This window comes from Talpa europaea (assembly GCF_964194135.1).
Source record: "Talpa europaea genome assembly, chromosome: 13".
In the NCBI taxonomy this organism is placed as follows: Eukaryota; Metazoa; Chordata; class Mammalia; order Eulipotyphla; family Talpidae; genus Talpa; species Talpa europaea.
The window spans coordinates 7,132,151-7,148,984 of NC_140080.1; the positions used below are offsets into that span (position 1 = coordinate 7,132,151).

The window sequence follows — 16,834 nt, forward strand, 5'->3', positions numbered from 1 at the left end:
GGGTGGGGGGCCTGGGCAATGAAATAAGGCATGCAGCAGACTTACCTCCAGCGAAATAACAATTTAACTGCCAGAAATTATTTCAGAACTAAACAATCATTTAAAGTCTTTTTGGTTTAGCCATACAACAAGTGGAGACACATTCATTAAAAAGAAATCAATGATTCTTGGTAAGAACAGCATCTGTGGCATCTGCACTACAACCCACTCCATTCCCTCCGCTCCTAGTGCTCTTACAGAGCTCCAACCGCAGCATGTGTGGTCAGGAGTCTGGAGTTCCTCTAACTCGAGTCTAGGGTTATAGTTTCACCCCAAAGGGGTAGACTTCTGATGTTTCTTATTCCTCCCTCTCCTTTTTTTTGCCCCCTTGTTCCATGTAACAGGAGCTCTATTTCAGGTAGGCCCGAGTCTCCTTTTCCCCAGCCAGCCCCCACACCAGGCAAAACAAGCAGAGAACACCAAGGTCCGATTACCCTGTCCCAGTTCACTATGGGGAAGACATTCCACACCAGGAGAGGCAAGCCCCAACCAACAGCTGACTCCCCACCCCATGTGCCTATCTGCTGAGCAGGAGTCACTTTGGGAACACAGAGTCTCTACTCCTAGTCTAGTGCAAATGGTGCATGTGCTTTGCACAGGGGAAGCCACACCAGAAGAGCAAAGAGCTCCAAAGATCTGCCTGAGAAGGTGGGCATTATTTGGAAGAAGGAGTAGAGAACTTAATGCCTGGTGGTGATGTTGAAAACCATACAGATCTTGGTGAAGAGCATTAAAAGGAGGGTAACTCCATAGTACATGAAAACAGCAGAGTGGTCAGAAGTTTTAAAGAAAGAACCAGGGAAAAAGTCAGCCAGAGGAGCCCTCCTTGAGATCATGTCAACTGTGAGGCTCAGGAAGGCCACGTGGTATGCTAGGCTGCACCCACTCAGGAGCACTAGGGGCAAAGTGTGGGGCGGATGAAAGCATTCTCCAAGCTTCACACAGACCCATCAATATAGAGCACAAGCTTCAGAGGAGCAGCGAGCTTAAACACAATCTATGAACAAACACCAAAAGAATAATAAGCTGCTCTGGCCCAGGGCGATTGGTAGGAAGCAAGACTTAAAATTAATATTACAAATACCCCTGGCAGCCTGGAAGAGAGTGTGGACCTGTCCAAGACTACACCCTCTCAGAAGCAGTCAGGGTGGGAACCCCTATGCTAACAGATACTTTCTGAAAGTGGGTGAAACATAGATCTCTGATCTATGATAGCCATCTCCAAGGCATAGATATAGTCAGTGGTAAAGCAAAAAAAAAAAAAAAAAAAATTGGCTAAGGGGGTTAAGCACAACGTAAACAATAAATGGTTTCTACTAACCCAGATCAACCCCAAGGAAACAAAGATAAAGAATGAAAACAAAGGGGAAAACATGAGAAGAAACATTGGAGGCATCACACTGCAAGTGGATAGGTGGCAGAACTAGGTTAGCCAACTCACTAAACCAATATATTATCTAATATGTCTAGGGGAGAGATTTTTAAAAATAAATAAAAGTCAAGTTAACAAGAAAAAATGAGACATGGAAAGAAACAGTAACACATGACCCCTCCCCCCAAATTGTGGGGGGAAGGGCAAGCAGGTTATAGATACCACTAATGGGGCCCTGATGATGTGCTTAACTAAGATATCAAAGAAGCGAGTGTGTGTGTGTATTAACTGAAGGAAACTATGCTGAAGTATAATAATGTTACCTCATCACAGGGGGAATATTAACTACAAGAGACATTTTTTAAGAAATTAAATGGAAATTCTATAATTGAAAAGTAACCCAAAATGAAAATTATTTGAGCTGATACAAGACAAAAATCAGTGAACATGAAGATAAATTCACAGAGATTATATGATCTGAAGAGAAAAAAAGAATGAAAAATGAATAAAATCTCAGGGAACTGTAGGACATGACTAAGCAAACCAACATACAAATGATGGGACTATCAGGAGAGGAGAGATAAAAGTGAAAGTCTCCTGAAATGAAACGCCTGAAAGATTTTGAAAGTTCATGAAAGGTAGTAAGCTACCCATCCAAGAAATTCAGTGAAATCCAAGTAGGATAAACACAAAGTGAACCACATGTTGATACTTCATAATCAAAATGTTGAAGACAAAGAGAAACAGAAAATCTTGAAAGTAGCAAGGGAAAAAGAACTCATCACATCCAAGGGAACCCAAATAAGATAAACAGTTTGACATTTCATCAGAAATGTAGGAAGTGAGAAGTACATTGAAAGTGCTAGAAATATGGGGGCCTCCCTGGTGGTGCAAGGGTTAATTAAGCACCACACTATGAAGCAATCCGCAGCCACTGAGGCAGAGTTTGATCCCCACCCGGCCTGGGAGCACAGGGAGCAACCCACATGGTGCAGCAGACCTCTCCTGTCTTGCCGGCTGCTCCCCTCAGCAGTGTCTTTGGGTCAATCTGCCTGTTCTGTTCCCCACTTTGTCTCTGGTGTATCCTCTCACCCTCCCGCACATATGGCTGATACCCCAGTTCTTGTGTAAATAAATAAATCTTTTTTTTTAAAAAAAGTGCTAGAAATAAAAATCATCAAAGAAGGTCCTGTATTCAGCAAAATTATCTTTCAAAAATGAAGGTGAAGCACTATTAGATAACAAAAACTTAGCAATTTTGTTGGGGAACTATCAAAGGAAGATATGAGGGTGAAAGCATGTGACCCCAGACAGTATATTAAATCCATGCCAGAAAAATAAAGAACACTAAGGTAAAGGTGATTATGCAGATAATTATCAAAGATAATATCATTACAGATAGCTTTTCTTGACTGTTTAGAAAGTAAGCACATAGAACAATATGTATATCATTGTTTTGCTGAGCCTATCTTGAAATGTAATATATTTCACAATGGTATCACAAACTAGGCAGGCAGAAACAAAGTTGTATTGGAACAACAAAATTGTAATTACAACACAAACTTGTAAGGTGTGAAAGAGTTACTCAAATGTATGGGAAGGAAAGAAGAGGACCAGAAAGGGAGGTGTTAAGAAGATGGATTGTATAGCAGCCAAAGAACAAGAGAGATTAGAAGAATTATAAATTCCTATTCTTTAATCTTTTGAGATACTTCCTTACAACTGCTTCTGACTAGGAACCAGTACCATTTGCCTGCTCACAAAAAGGCTACTTTATTTTTTTTTTTTAGATAATAAATTTTATTGTTATATTCCCCATACAATTGCAGCCCCCCCATTCTGACCCCAATCCCTCCCCTCCTGACCCCGCCCCCCTAAAAGTGTCTCTGGTTCATAGTTTTTTGTTGATTTTGATTTTTACTTTCTTATAGTTATTCATTTTCCTGGTCCCCTATTTAAGTTTTCTAGATTCCTGCTATGAGTGAGACCATCCGGTATTTTTCTTTTTCTTTCTGGCTTATTTCACTGAGCATGATCCCTTCCAGCGCCATCCATGTTGCTGCAAATTGCATGTGTTTATCTTTTTTGAATGCTGAGTAATATTCCATGGTATATATGTACCACATCTTCTTGATCCAGTCATCTATTTTTGGGCATTTGGGTTGTTTCCAAAGCTTAGCTATTGCAAACAGTGCTGCTATAAACATAGGGGTGCAGGTGTTCTTTGGAATTGATGTTTCTGTGTCCTTTGGGTAAATACCTAGGAGTGGAATTGCTGGATCATATGGAAGCTCTATGTTTAGTAGGTCCAGAAATCTCCACACAGCTTTCCACAGTGGTTGGACCAGTTTGCACTCCCACCAACAGTGCAGAAGAGTTCCTTTTTCTCCACACCCTCGCCAACATTTGTTGTTGCTAGTTTTTTTAATATGTGCCATTCTCACTGGTGTAAGATGATATCTCATGGTAGTTTTGATTTGCATTTCCCTGATTACAAGTGACGTTGAACATTTTTTTCATATGCCTGTTGGCCATTTGCATTTCCTCTTCAGAGAAGTTTCTTTTTAGCTCTTCTGCCCATTTTTTGACTGGATTATTTTCTTTGTTGTTGTTGAGTCTCATCAGCTCTTTGCAGATTTTTGTGATCAGTCCTTTATCATTAGTGTTGGGTGCAAAAATGTTCTCCCAGTTGGTGGGGTTTCTCTTTGTTTTTGTTATTGTCTCTTTTGCTGTGCAGAAGCTCTTTAATTTGATGTAGTCCCAGCTGTTTATCTTTGCCTTCACTATCACTGCTTTGGGTGCCCGAATAGCCAAAGCTCTCCTGAAAAAAAAAGAAGGGAATGGAGGCATCATACTCCCAGACTTCAAACTATACTACAAAGCCATAATCATCAAAACTGCATGGTATTGGAACAAGAACAGACATACAGACCAATGGAATCGAATAGAAAATCCAGAAATAAACCCACAGATTTATGGTCAACTAATCTTTGACAAAGGAGCAAAGACTATGCATTGGAGCAAAGAAAGTTTGTTCAATAAATGGTGCTGGGAAAACTGGGTCGCTACATGCAAAAGAATGAAGCTTGACCACTACCTCACACCATACACAAAAATCAACTCAAAATGGATTAAAGAACTAGACATAAGACCTGAAACCATAAAATATATAGAAGGAAATATAGGCGAAATACTACGTGATTTGCACATCAAAAAGGCTACTTTAAAGGACAAAGGGCAGGATTTAGAGAAAGGCAAAGGGCATGTGTGTGGTAGAGGTATGGGTGTGTGCTGAGGGAGGGAGCGTAAAAGCTGAAAATAAGCCTCTTGATTCATTAGGTACCTAATCTTACCAGGTGCTATGGTTAATGCAATAATGAAAACATACTCGGGTTGAATATTTTTTTTTCTTTTTTTTTTTAAATTTATAATTACAAGTTTTCTTTCTTTTTTTTTTTTTTAAAGATTTATCTATCTATACAAGCACTAGGGTACAGTCAGAAGCGCAGGAGGGTGAGAGAACCCACCAGAGCCAGAGCAGGGAGCAGAACACACAGACTGATGAAATAAACTGCTGAGGGGAGCAGTGGGCGGCAGGAGAGATCTGCGCGCCATGTGGGACCCCCGCCGGCAGCCGGGGATCGAACCGGCACCGCAGAGGCCGTGGGCAGCCCCGCAGCCCAGCGCTCAGCAGCTGCACCAGCAGGGGAGGCCCGAATATTTTTAATTAGTTGAAAAAGCACTCTTTATTAGTGTTCTTCACAAATGATTTCCCTGGTATGCAGTAACTGGGATCTTCACTACTGTTTGGTTATACCTTGCCTGATTTCAATACTGAAGCTTTAACTACCCATGGAGAAGTCTCTTCCATTTAAGATGCTCTCTAAGCCCTGACCCCAAAGTTTTCTGTCTTATCTAACAATTTAGGTTTGGCCTTGATGAATGCTGAACTCATACTTTATTAAGTTATAGAGAATCTTTTACATACTGACTTTTTTTAAAGATTTATTTATTTATGCATACAAGAACTGGGGTAAAGGCCAGAGGTGTGAGGCATGGGAGGATTTGCCAGAGACAGAGTGGGGAACAGAACAGGCACACTGACCAAAGTACACTGCTGAGGGGAGCAGCGGGCGAGACAGGAGAGGTCTGCCGTGCCGTGTGGGTATCTTGCCAGCTGGCCAGGATCAAACCCACACTGCAGAGGCTGCTGACAGCTTCACAGAGCTGCGCTCAACTGCCTGTGCCACCAGGGATTCCCCATACTGACTTTTAAAATGGTAATATTACCTAATTGATATGTATCATAGTTGTGAAATCAGCCCCCTCCGAAGAATTCAATCTTGGGTCTTCCATACAATATCTATTTATATATATATATATATATATATATATATATATAATATATATATTTATATGTATATATAAAACTCGTGACTAGAGTCATGTAATCAATATATTTCAATATACAGATATATATCTATTTGATTATATAATACATATAATCAATATTTAATATATATTATCTCTATTTGAGCAAGTAGCCTTGGACTCATTATAATATATCTCTCTCATAGGATTATTTGGCTTTTTTTTTTTTTTTTAATTTTTTCCCTTTACATTGTTGTAGTGTCCTTCCCCCACCACCCCATCACCACCCACATCACCCTCCCTGTTTTGGCCCCCCTCCCACCTACTCCCCTTTGCTCTATGCCTCAGTGTCAGGTTATTTTGAATTTTAAATATGATAATACAGAAAACAAGCACACTAGATATTTCATACAATGTTACCTTAAGCTTTGCATATTGTAGGGAGGATACACAGACCAGAGGGATTTGACTAGAACACAGGTCATTTTAGGAGACAATTAGAAAGTAAGCTGAATCAGCTCATGTTATTAAAAAGACCAGCAGTAGACGTACTAGTTAGAGTCATGTAATCAACTAGATCATTTCTTGGCTTTACTTTATATTGGTTTTATTAATAACAAGCTTTCCTTTCATGGTAATAAGATACTTTACATCTTACTAGCTAAACTACAGCAGTGGGGGAAAAGGTGTCTCTTTTTCAATAGTTACAGAAGTCTTAGGTAGAGCTTTTGTTGACCTGTCCGATTATATGCTCATTCCTTAATAATCATTAGCCCAAGGAAATGCAATGTTCTGATTGGCTGATTCTGGAACTGGGGAGTTTGGACTAAGAGTGAGTGGGGTAGTTTCCCCAAAGTTAAATCAAGCTGCTAGTAGCAGAAGAAGGCGGAATAAATAACAGACAGGGAAAACAGCAGATTTCCAATGCTGCACATGTAATACCATGCAGTAATACAACTGAACATGAGAAAAAAGTTGAAAGTGAATCTTAAATTATTACCCTTCGATGAAAACCTGTTTATAGAATTTACCTTGTATTCTTTTTGAAGTGAACAGAGGTTCTCTCTGACTAATGCACAAAGACTGTTCCATAAGCAAAGATGTTACAGAGAAAACACCCCTATTTAACTTCTCTATAATTAAATTGTCATAACACTTGAAGAAAAATACAACTGAATTTAATTATCATGAGAAAGATGATCACTAAGGTATTAATTATCCCAGGGAGCATGGTATAATAGAGACTAGAAGTAAAAATCACAAGACATAAATGCTACAAAAATATAGAAATGAGAATAATTACCATATATTATGTGATTATTGCACATATTCTGAAACATTTTATCGGCTTCCTTATTTTATTATCACAATGCTCATGATAGATACTATTAGGCTCATTTTATATATGGGAAAAGCGAGGGTCAGTTGCTAAGTAATTTACCGTATGTAAGTGACAGAGCAGAATTTGAATATGTCTCATTGGCTTACAAGGCCTCTGTTTTTTGTTCATAAGTTGTGTGATTAATTTCTCATTCCTTCTCTCTAAAGTAAGCTATAATTTTCTTTAAGGAGACTTTTAAAATTTCTATGATTATATAAGGGTTCACCTTAAATTTCTCATCATTAATTTTGTGCGTCTTTTAAGAAGGATTCTAACACTCCTTAATTTTTATGTGTCTTTAATCATGGACCAAAATAAATGCTATTTTTGTGAGAATACTTTTCAGTGTGCATGTCAGTTCCACTGTCTGATTATGAAGTAAACTATGCTTTTGACAAATGTCCTTCCACTGGAAGCTCACATACAAAGAATAAATTTGGCAGAGACACAAAGTGATTAATGTTAGAACAAGGGAAAAGGACCATCTGCATTTCTGCACTGGTGTACTGTTTTATGTGTGAAGTGTTATTTTTTATTTATCTTTATGCCATATTGCAGCTCTTCCAAGAACAGCTCTTCATTTTTGTTTGGAGTCTTTTTTTTTCACATCTGAACCTAAATTCTAGTTAATACTGAAAGGGCTGCTAAACTGTTACAAATAAGATTACTGCTAAAATTTAAATTTTAGCAGTTTTTATGCTTGATAAACTGACTTTCAAGTATCTTGTAAACTGTGAGGGATACAAAGCAAAAAAAAAGGTAATACTTTATTCATTTCATTTCCTTTTTTCAGAAATCAAACATGTAAAGTTTCTTGACCACTGAGCAGCATTAGACAGATGTTACTATTGATGTTATAGTAACTGGAGGGATTAATGGAGTAAGAATGTCTGTATTCATATCACAGCTCCTTCAATTACTAAGTGTAAGTCAATGACTAGATAAGTAACTCCTTTGGGGAGAAATAACAGTGACTTTCTCTCGGTTTATCGGAAAGATCAAGCAAAATCATGCCTGTCAAGATAGTGCCTGGCATATATAGTAGGTACTTGGTGTTAACTTTTCTGCTATATATTCATGTTGCCACTATTGTTCTGAAAATTGCAAATATCTAAAAGACTCAAGGACTCATCTTTCCATTAGTCCCTGCTCTTACCATATGACCTAAGAATTGAGCTGAATTTTACCTAGCTGTTAACATATCTTAATAGCTAAGATAAAGTTAATTTACAATAACTTGAAGACATTCACGCTGTGCTCAGGGAGAATACTTATTGTCATATGTAAGTAAGTTTTGTCTTTATTTTTGTGGAGTTTATTGTTTTTTTGGTGTTTTTTTTTTTTTAACAGGCTGTTATTGCAGACTATTTGTATGGATTATTCAACAAGTATTTATTATGAGCCTATAATGAGCCAGGCACAATGCAATATATTAAGTACTGATGCTAAAAGTTATTAGACATGGGCCTCTCCTAGTGGCGCAGGTGGTTGAGTGCAATGCTGTGAAGCTGTCCGCAACCTCTGCAGTGCGGGTTTGACCCTGGCCAGCCAGCGAGATACCGACATGGCGTGGCAGACCTCTCCTGTCTTGACCACTGCTCCCCTCAGCAGTGTATTTCAGTCAATCTGCCTGTTCTGTTCCCCGTTCTGTCTCTGGTGAATCCTCTCACCCTCCTGCACATCTGGCCTGTACCCTGGTTCTTGTATGCGTGAATAAATAAATCTTAAAAAAAAAAAGTTATGACATGTTTCATGCCCTTAATGACTTTGACCTTCCTGTAAAATGCATTAACAAGAATATATATGTGTGTGTGTATAAATAATTTTATAACAATACACTGCAGTAGGCGTAATAATGGCTCCCTTCTAACTCCCCAAGTGTTCACATCCTAACCTCAGAACCTTACGTCCAAGAGAGATTTTGCAGATGTGATTGAAATTAAAGACCTTGATATGGAGAGATTATCCAAGTGGGTTACACCTAATCACATAGATTCTTATAAGCAGAGAACCTTATCATGGTGTGGCTAGTGGGGAAAGTTAAGTGCAGAAGAATGGTCAGAGAGTTGATGACTGAAAATGGAAGAAGAGGGTAAGGATCCAAGGTGTATGGGCAACCTTTTAGCAGTTAGAAAAGGTAGGAGAAAAGTTTCTCTCCTGCAGCCTCCAGAAAGAAACACAATCCTGCTGACAAGACTTCTAACCTTCAGAACTAGAAGATGATAATATTTGTGTTGTTTTAAGCCACTAAATTTGTAGTTATTTCTATGGCAGCAACAGAAATGAAGGCAAATACAATAACCTCTCTTTACTCAAGGAGAATAGAGAGAGAAGTAGAAGATGGGAAAAATTGTCCTAGGATGCCTGCAAAAGGCATTGTTCCAAAGTGGTTCACATGCCCTTTCCCAAGCCAGTTTCTCCTAAAGGGAAGGGATCACTGTTAGATGTGTCCTCTTTGGAACTAAAAGCAGCACCTGCCTCACCTAAGGACTGTGGGAAAGAGGGAATGGATGCTTAGTATTGTCCATGACAAAAATACCTCTAATCCCATAAAAATCTATACATTGTTTTAAGATTACTACAATAAATAATACTTTGGAAAATAAAATCCTCTTGTTTGGCAAAAGTGAGCAAAGCAAAAAATCTATCAAGATATTGCTATGCTTCTTTCAAGTCTCCTATTATATCCTTCCATTTATTCAACAAATATTAATTGAGCTGCTTCTGTGTGCTGTTACTCTCAGCACCTAGCCCCTTGTACATACAGATATCACAGGATATCAGTGTTGGCAAAAATAGATACTGTTCTACCCTCCTGGAGTTTACAAGAAGTCAGATAGAAAGAGATTGATGAGATGATGACACACAGTTACTTTGAACAAAGAATACACTGAAAGAGCATTATACAGCATTTGGAGACTAAATGAAGAGCAGGCTTTAACTAAGCAAAAAAAGCAGGGAAAGAGTGAGCTAGCCAGAGAAAACAGCATGTGCAAATATGTGACTGGCAAGAAAGAACATAGCTTGTTCCAGAAGTAGAGAAGACCTGTGACTAAAACAGAAAAAGACAGAGGCAGGCTGATGACAGATGAGGCCAGAGACCCAGACAGAAACCAGACCAAAAAGAGCCTCATAGATCATGCTTAAAGATATTGGCCTGGGTCCTAAAAGGAGGGTGAAGATGAAGCAAATGGATTTGCAATTTGAAAGGATCACCTGCTGGATCACATGCTAAGGTGGTAAATCCCCGCTGGGGGAACTAAAGGGCATGTGCACAAGCAGAGTTGGAAAACTACTAGAACAGTAGTTCGTTTTAGGATTACAGCAACATATGCACTTGGGGAAGTACATAAAACGTAAAATAAAGAGGAAATGTTGATAAACTGGATGGGGGAGAGGGTGGAGCCTCGGGTTTCTGGCCTTTGGATCTGGCATAAGGATGGGGTGCCATTTACAGATCTAGGAAACATAGAAAGAGTACTACTTCCTCACAAACGATCCAAGCAGTTTAAATTTTCTTATAAATAAGAACTAGAGTATTGAATTGGATGCACATTTGACATCTTTATCAGATAAACCAGAAAAACAAACAATGCTTTTACTTACCTGTGGTAGTTTCGTAGCATGAACTGTATTTAATTTCATTTTATCTAACCATATCTGCAGCTCAAGTCATAATGTTTCTTTATTAATACAATTTTCCTAGTTTCAATATATTGTGATACAATATTTTGATTTAATTATCCCAAACTGTTGCTTTTCCAAACTTACATTTTTTAAAACCTCTTAAAAATGCACTTATTGGTGGGAAAAAGAGATCATACCCATCAATTATAGCCAGGCAGGTCTTTCTCTCAACTACTGTACCCACAGTGGAGTACTGGGGCCAGCTGCTATCAAACCTCAGGAGGCAGTTGTTAAATTTGCAGAAACCTTGTGAGCTGTTTATAAGTACCTTGAAATTGGCCACAGTGAAGAGTGGAAGCATTATAGAACTTGGAAAAATCTATAGACTTGGCAGACTATGCAAATAAGAGGTCTATCCCCACCCTCACCAAGCCTACTGGTATTTCTTTGTACCTCTTAGAAATGTGTTTGGGGAAATTTCCTGGACACAGAAAACACTAATGAGATTGACTGTGATCTCACCAATGTAAGGATGCCAGATGTTTTCTCTCCTGTGTTCCAACATGTCTTTCCCTTAGGGTTCTTTCTACTACATTGCTAGATATCTTTGATGTTTCCACACAACTAGCTTTATTTGTGAAGATATGCCACTTTTAGCCATTCTTCTGGTGTTTACTTTTTTTCTCTCCTTTAGATTTATCAGATTAAGAAGTGCTATAATAAATTGCACAATGAATAATTATTGGCTCTGGTTGACAGGTATCTCTAATTTTGTGTGTGCTTGATATTTTTCATATTAAAAACAAATAAACAAGCAAACAAAAAACCAGAAGCAGCAGGCTGCAGCAGTCACAGCTTGCTCAGACCAGGCCTTCCTGGGTCTTCCACCTCCGATTCCCAGCATCCCAGATGACATGATCTACTGCTGCCTCCCAACTTGGTCTGTAGGACCTAAGTAATTCTCTTTAGATTTGGGTGTTGTCACACCTACTTTTTTCCCTGAAAAACCCACAGGCAGTTTGTAAAAGAATTTAAAGTAAATTTTCAGAGAGAACCATGTGAGAATAGGGTACTTTCTTTGTACTGCAACCACAAAAATACTGAAAAAAAAGTTTTTAGAAGTTTCGGTAACAACAGAAAACCCCAAAATACAATGAGCACACAGATTAAAGGAAACTGGAAAGAGTAAAAGAGAAAAAGAAACTTTAATTTAAAAAAAGAAAGAAAAAATAGACCACAAATGTTATCAGCAGTGCTAGATACTGGAGGAGTATAGAGGGATGAGAAACCTGGGGAATTACAAACCATCATGGACTCTTCATATCCTGTCCTTAGGAAAAGAACGGCTTAACCTCAGGCGAAAACAAGATTTAAATTTTTTTTCTTAAATATAATACTCTATCATGAAACGAATAAAAGTACGGGACGCTGATAAATAAAAATTGACCCAATCGGGCCTCCCTGGTGGCGCAGGCGGTTGAGCGCCCGCTGTGAAGCTGCCCACAGCCTCTGCAGTGCCGGTTCAATCCTGGCCAGCTGGCGAGAATCCCACATGTCCCGGCAGACCTCTCGTGTCTTGCCCGCTGCTCCCCTCAGCAGTGTATTTCAGTCAGTCTGCCTGTTCTGCTCCCTGCTCTGTCTCTGGTGAATCCTCTCACCCTCCCGCGCATCTGGCCTGTACCCCGGCTCTTGTATAAATAATTTTTTTTTTAAATTGACCCAATCACAGCTCATCAGAGAAGGAAAAAATATGTTAGAGCTTAGAATCTGAAAAGGCTAGCAAGCAAATTATAATTCAAGAGAAGTTATCATTGTCAAAAGGGATCACATAAAACCATTTTATGAATTAGAAAACTGAAACCTCAGAAAAGTGAAGTAATTTGGTCAAGATCACTCAATTAATTTAAGGCGCTAAAGCCTGAATTTATACTCCCTGAATATTTCTGCAGCATTTTGTTTTTCCCACTCTTTTTAATCATGGAAAAAAATCCAAAGGTAATTTTCAAAATTATATGTAAATTTAACTCAAAAATAATTCTGACTTAAACTTACAATATAGACAATAATGCCCCCATGAGTCTCATTTTTCCAACACTTCATCAATGACACCAGGCTCTGGATAAATTCCTTTATATGGTAAAAGACCACCATAAAGTGACATCAAAAAGCTGATCATTTTAAATAAAATTTAGTTTTTTAACTCTCTTCCCTTTAGTATATGCATTTTAAACTGTATAAGTAGAGTAGAATAAGGTAAGTTTAAATGAAAATATTTTTATTCTTTTATTCATGATTGAAATGGTCAAGCTCTGGTTTCTACTAAAGAAATCTCAGTTTGAATCATGTGTTTGAACAGTGCCTCAAAACTTCCTCAAATTCATGCACTCTTTTGGGCAGTGATCTTTTTTCCCCTTATTTAAGCTAACCAAATTTCCTTTGGCCTCAACTGCCTACTTAATGGTATTTATTTTTTGTCATTATGTGATACCCTAGACCTAGACTTATTTAATGTATGAGTATTTCTCCATCTTGCATCTACTATGAGGAAGCTGGTGTTCCATAAATATTGCTGATTTGAATCATGAACTAAAAGAGAATAGGTTTAATAAATAATCATTTACAAGTCTGCCACCTAAGTGATAATTTTTCTTTTCTGACTGTATTAGGGTCTAGTAAAGAGGACTAATACTAGTTATATTAATAAAGGGAAAAAATCGTTAATTTAATTTTAAGAATTGCTAACTGGCCATTGATGAACAGAGAGGCAGAAAGAGATTAGAAAGCAATGATTTTCAAATGATGGTCACCAGACCAGCATCCTAAGCATTACCTGGAAACTTGTAAGAAATACAAAGGCTCAGATTGTGAAGCCCTGCCCTCTGCTTACCGAATCAGAAGCCCTGGTGGTGGGCTCAGCAAACTGCTTTAATAAGCCTTCCCAGGGATTCTAATTTATGCTAATGTTTAAAAACCTCTGCACAAAAAGTGTGCTAAAGGACCAGTTATGGCAGCAAAGTGGAAGCAAAGAGGGCTGCAAAGAGGTGGGGTTACTAAAACAGAAGATTGGGGAAAGGCCCTGTAAGGCCGAAACTCACTCTTCCAAGAACCTGATGCTGGTGTCTTTCATAAGACATCTGAGGAAGCGGCACCCATGCATGACTCAGATCTGGCGTCTCAAGAAGGCATATTGAGAATGGTTCTGCAAGGATTGGAAAACCTCCAAATTTAAATCAATGGCTGCTTCTGAAAGGAACTGCCACCCTGAAGAACTGTTGCAAGGTTAAGAGGAACAGGATCAAAATAACCACCAGAAGAACAAACTCCTTCCTTCTTCTCAAGCCGTACAGTGTCTGAGTGTCTACTGGCAGAGCCCAACAGGGAGGTAGAATGTTTGCAGAGTCCCAAAGGATCAATTTGAAGCTGAGGGACAGTAGCTTAACAACTGGCACGAAGGCCTTAATTGTGATAAGGCTGGGAGGCAATAGAAATAATAAATATTTTGGGTTATATGTAATTGGGTATGCATGAACATGCTCTAGGAAACTTTCCAGTTGAGTTTTAGGCTAATTGTACAAATTGTTCCTATTTGAATCTCCTAATGAGATTCATTAAACACATTTAGGACATCTGTAGAACTTGGAAGACCATTATGTCAGGGTTTACACTGCAGTCTTCTTAGCTAAGCTAAGACCATAGGATCACAGTAGTAATGGCTAAGGACTGCTCAACGATAGCACCAAGACATGTTCTAGTCAGCTGCATCTAGGTTCTTTAAAGTCTTAGTGTCAAGGGGCCTCCCCGGTGGCGCAGCGGTTGAGCGCTGGGTTGGGAAGCTGCCCGCAGCCTCTAGCAACGCCGGTTCGATCCCCGGCTGCTCCCCGGCCACCGGAGGAGGGTCCCGCATGGCGCGCAGACCTCTCCTGCGGCCTGCTGCTCCCCTCAGCAGTGTACTTGGGTCCTTCTGCCTGCTCTTCTCCCTGCTCTGGCTCTGGTGAATTCTCTCACCCTCCCGTGCTTCTGACTATACCCAGTGCATGTATAAATAAATAAATCTTAAAAAAAAAAAAAAAAAGTCTTAGTGTCAAAGGAACAGATTAAAAAGCAGCTTACTTACTGGGACAGAGCAATCTGGAGCACTGCTCCAAACCAGAAAGTTAGCAGAGAAATACTAAAAAATCATAGCAAATGATAAGAGTAATACAGACATCTTCATTTAAGCACTTGTCTTTGTGTCATGCCAGGAAACTAAAAAATGAACGGAAATTAATCTGCTCCTTCCTTCCTCTTGTAAATCAGTATTTGGTAATTGGGGTTGTTGGAGTTCAGGGCAGGGCACCACAAGATGTGCTAAAGTGGCTTATTGACTATTTTGAATTAAAATTACTTGACAGTTTAGTCAATGCAAGAATGACACTGACCCTCTGTTTTCCATGAAAGCAGGAAATACATCATCTTTGTGAAAGGTACCCTCCTGCACCAGCAGATGGAAAGCTATTCTTCTCACTACAGAGAAGGAATTCAGGGTCTCTTTAGCCGATATAAATAAACTCTTCTGAGTCCCTCACTAAATTAATGTTCAAACCTTAAGTGTTTTGAACATTGTGCCATCAATTCCTCACAAGTGTATTTTTTTTTTCTGCAAAATGTATATAAATTGCCTGTTTTGGTCATTTCATAGGCCCCATACCCATGAACCTCTGTGCATACAACATTAAATTTGTCCTTCTTTCCTGTTAATTTGCCTTGTGTGAATTTAATTATTCAACCAGCCAAAAGAACACAGGGTTTAGGGAGAAATTTCCCCCCCTCTGACAGGGCCCAGTCAGTATTTATTCCACAGAATCAATACATCAGTGCTTTCTGGAGTCTCGAAAGGTGGGTACAGACACAGGTATTTTATATGTTAATCAAAAGGAATAATCCCAAGAATGTATTGAGTGGTCATCAAAAGTATGCCCAGTACTTTGGAAAATAAAGAATTTAAAGAAGACCTTCACCTATTTCAATTTTATGTTTATTTTTATTTTTTTAATTTTTTTTTTTTAAGGATAATGAAGATATACAAAACCACCCTGGAGAGCCTAATGGAGATCACTATAAAAAGATGGGAACACTCTTTGGCGAACTGAATAAAAACCTCCTCAACATGGGCTTCACACGGATGTATTTTGGAGAAAGAATTGTGGAACCAGTAATAGTCATTTTCTTCTGGCTTATGTTGTGGTTCCTTGGCCTGCAAGCCCTTGGACTAGTTGCTGTTCTCTGCCTAGTCATTATTTATGTGCAACAGTAAAATCTGGCCGGATGAACTGTTGTTTGACATTTGGTTGCCATAGATGTAATTGGTGAAGTTATATATTGCATTACATGAAAGCCGAAAAATTTGCCTTGTTTCAAATTGTGTGCTGTTTTGTAACGAAATTTTTAAGTGGATGTTGTTTAAAATTAAACTCAATTCTTGATTATAACAGGGTTTAATATACATTTTGTAGCTTATTCAAAACTCTTGTTTTACTACTGTGATCTGTGCCCATTTTTAAAGCCCCCTAGTTCCCAGGCCAAAGTTTAAATAACACCACCAAACAGTGAGCAGGAAAAATAACAAGATATGGATTTCAAATTGGACAATATTGGTCTTGGAAAGAGCTCTAATGAAACATTTTAGAATGACTGGGGATCTAATTGAAGAACCCACCAAATAATCCAATATAATTTGGGGAATTTTTGGATTTCTATTGTTCCTGCTCACTTCAAATAGTATAAATGATACTACTCTCTACTACCTTAATATTTTGAAAAAATAAGTAAAAGTGATACATTTTTCTAAAGAAAAGCTATATATATATATTTATTACTGCTAAGGAAACTTCCCAAGTTAAATGAACATTTTTATAATGTAACACTTGGGCCTGGAATCAATTGAGTATATTATTTGAAGTTTTAGGCAATTTTGGTGCTAATTCTTTTTGAGAACTTTTGAAGTCTGATAAGCCAGTTCCATAGTTGGCTGCACCCTATGGTAATGGTTTATTTTATTGTGTCAA

General features: G+C 38.5%; 1 protein-coding gene across 1 annotated transcript in view; it reads left to right on the plus strand.

Annotated features, from left to right (window-relative positions):
- FAM241A (family with sequence similarity 241 member A) overlaps positions 1 to 16,083 on the plus strand; it is a gene marked incomplete at both ends in the record, with an annotated part of 33,030 nt that extends 16,947 nt beyond the window's left edge. The window contains one exon of the mRNA XM_084252548.1: positions 15,838 to 16,083. Within this exon, the coding sequence (XP_084108674.1) occupies positions 15,838 to 16,083 (246 nt within the window). The remainder of the gene's footprint in view (positions 1 to 15,837) is intronic.
- Positions 16,084 to 16,834: the final 751 nt, after the last annotated feature.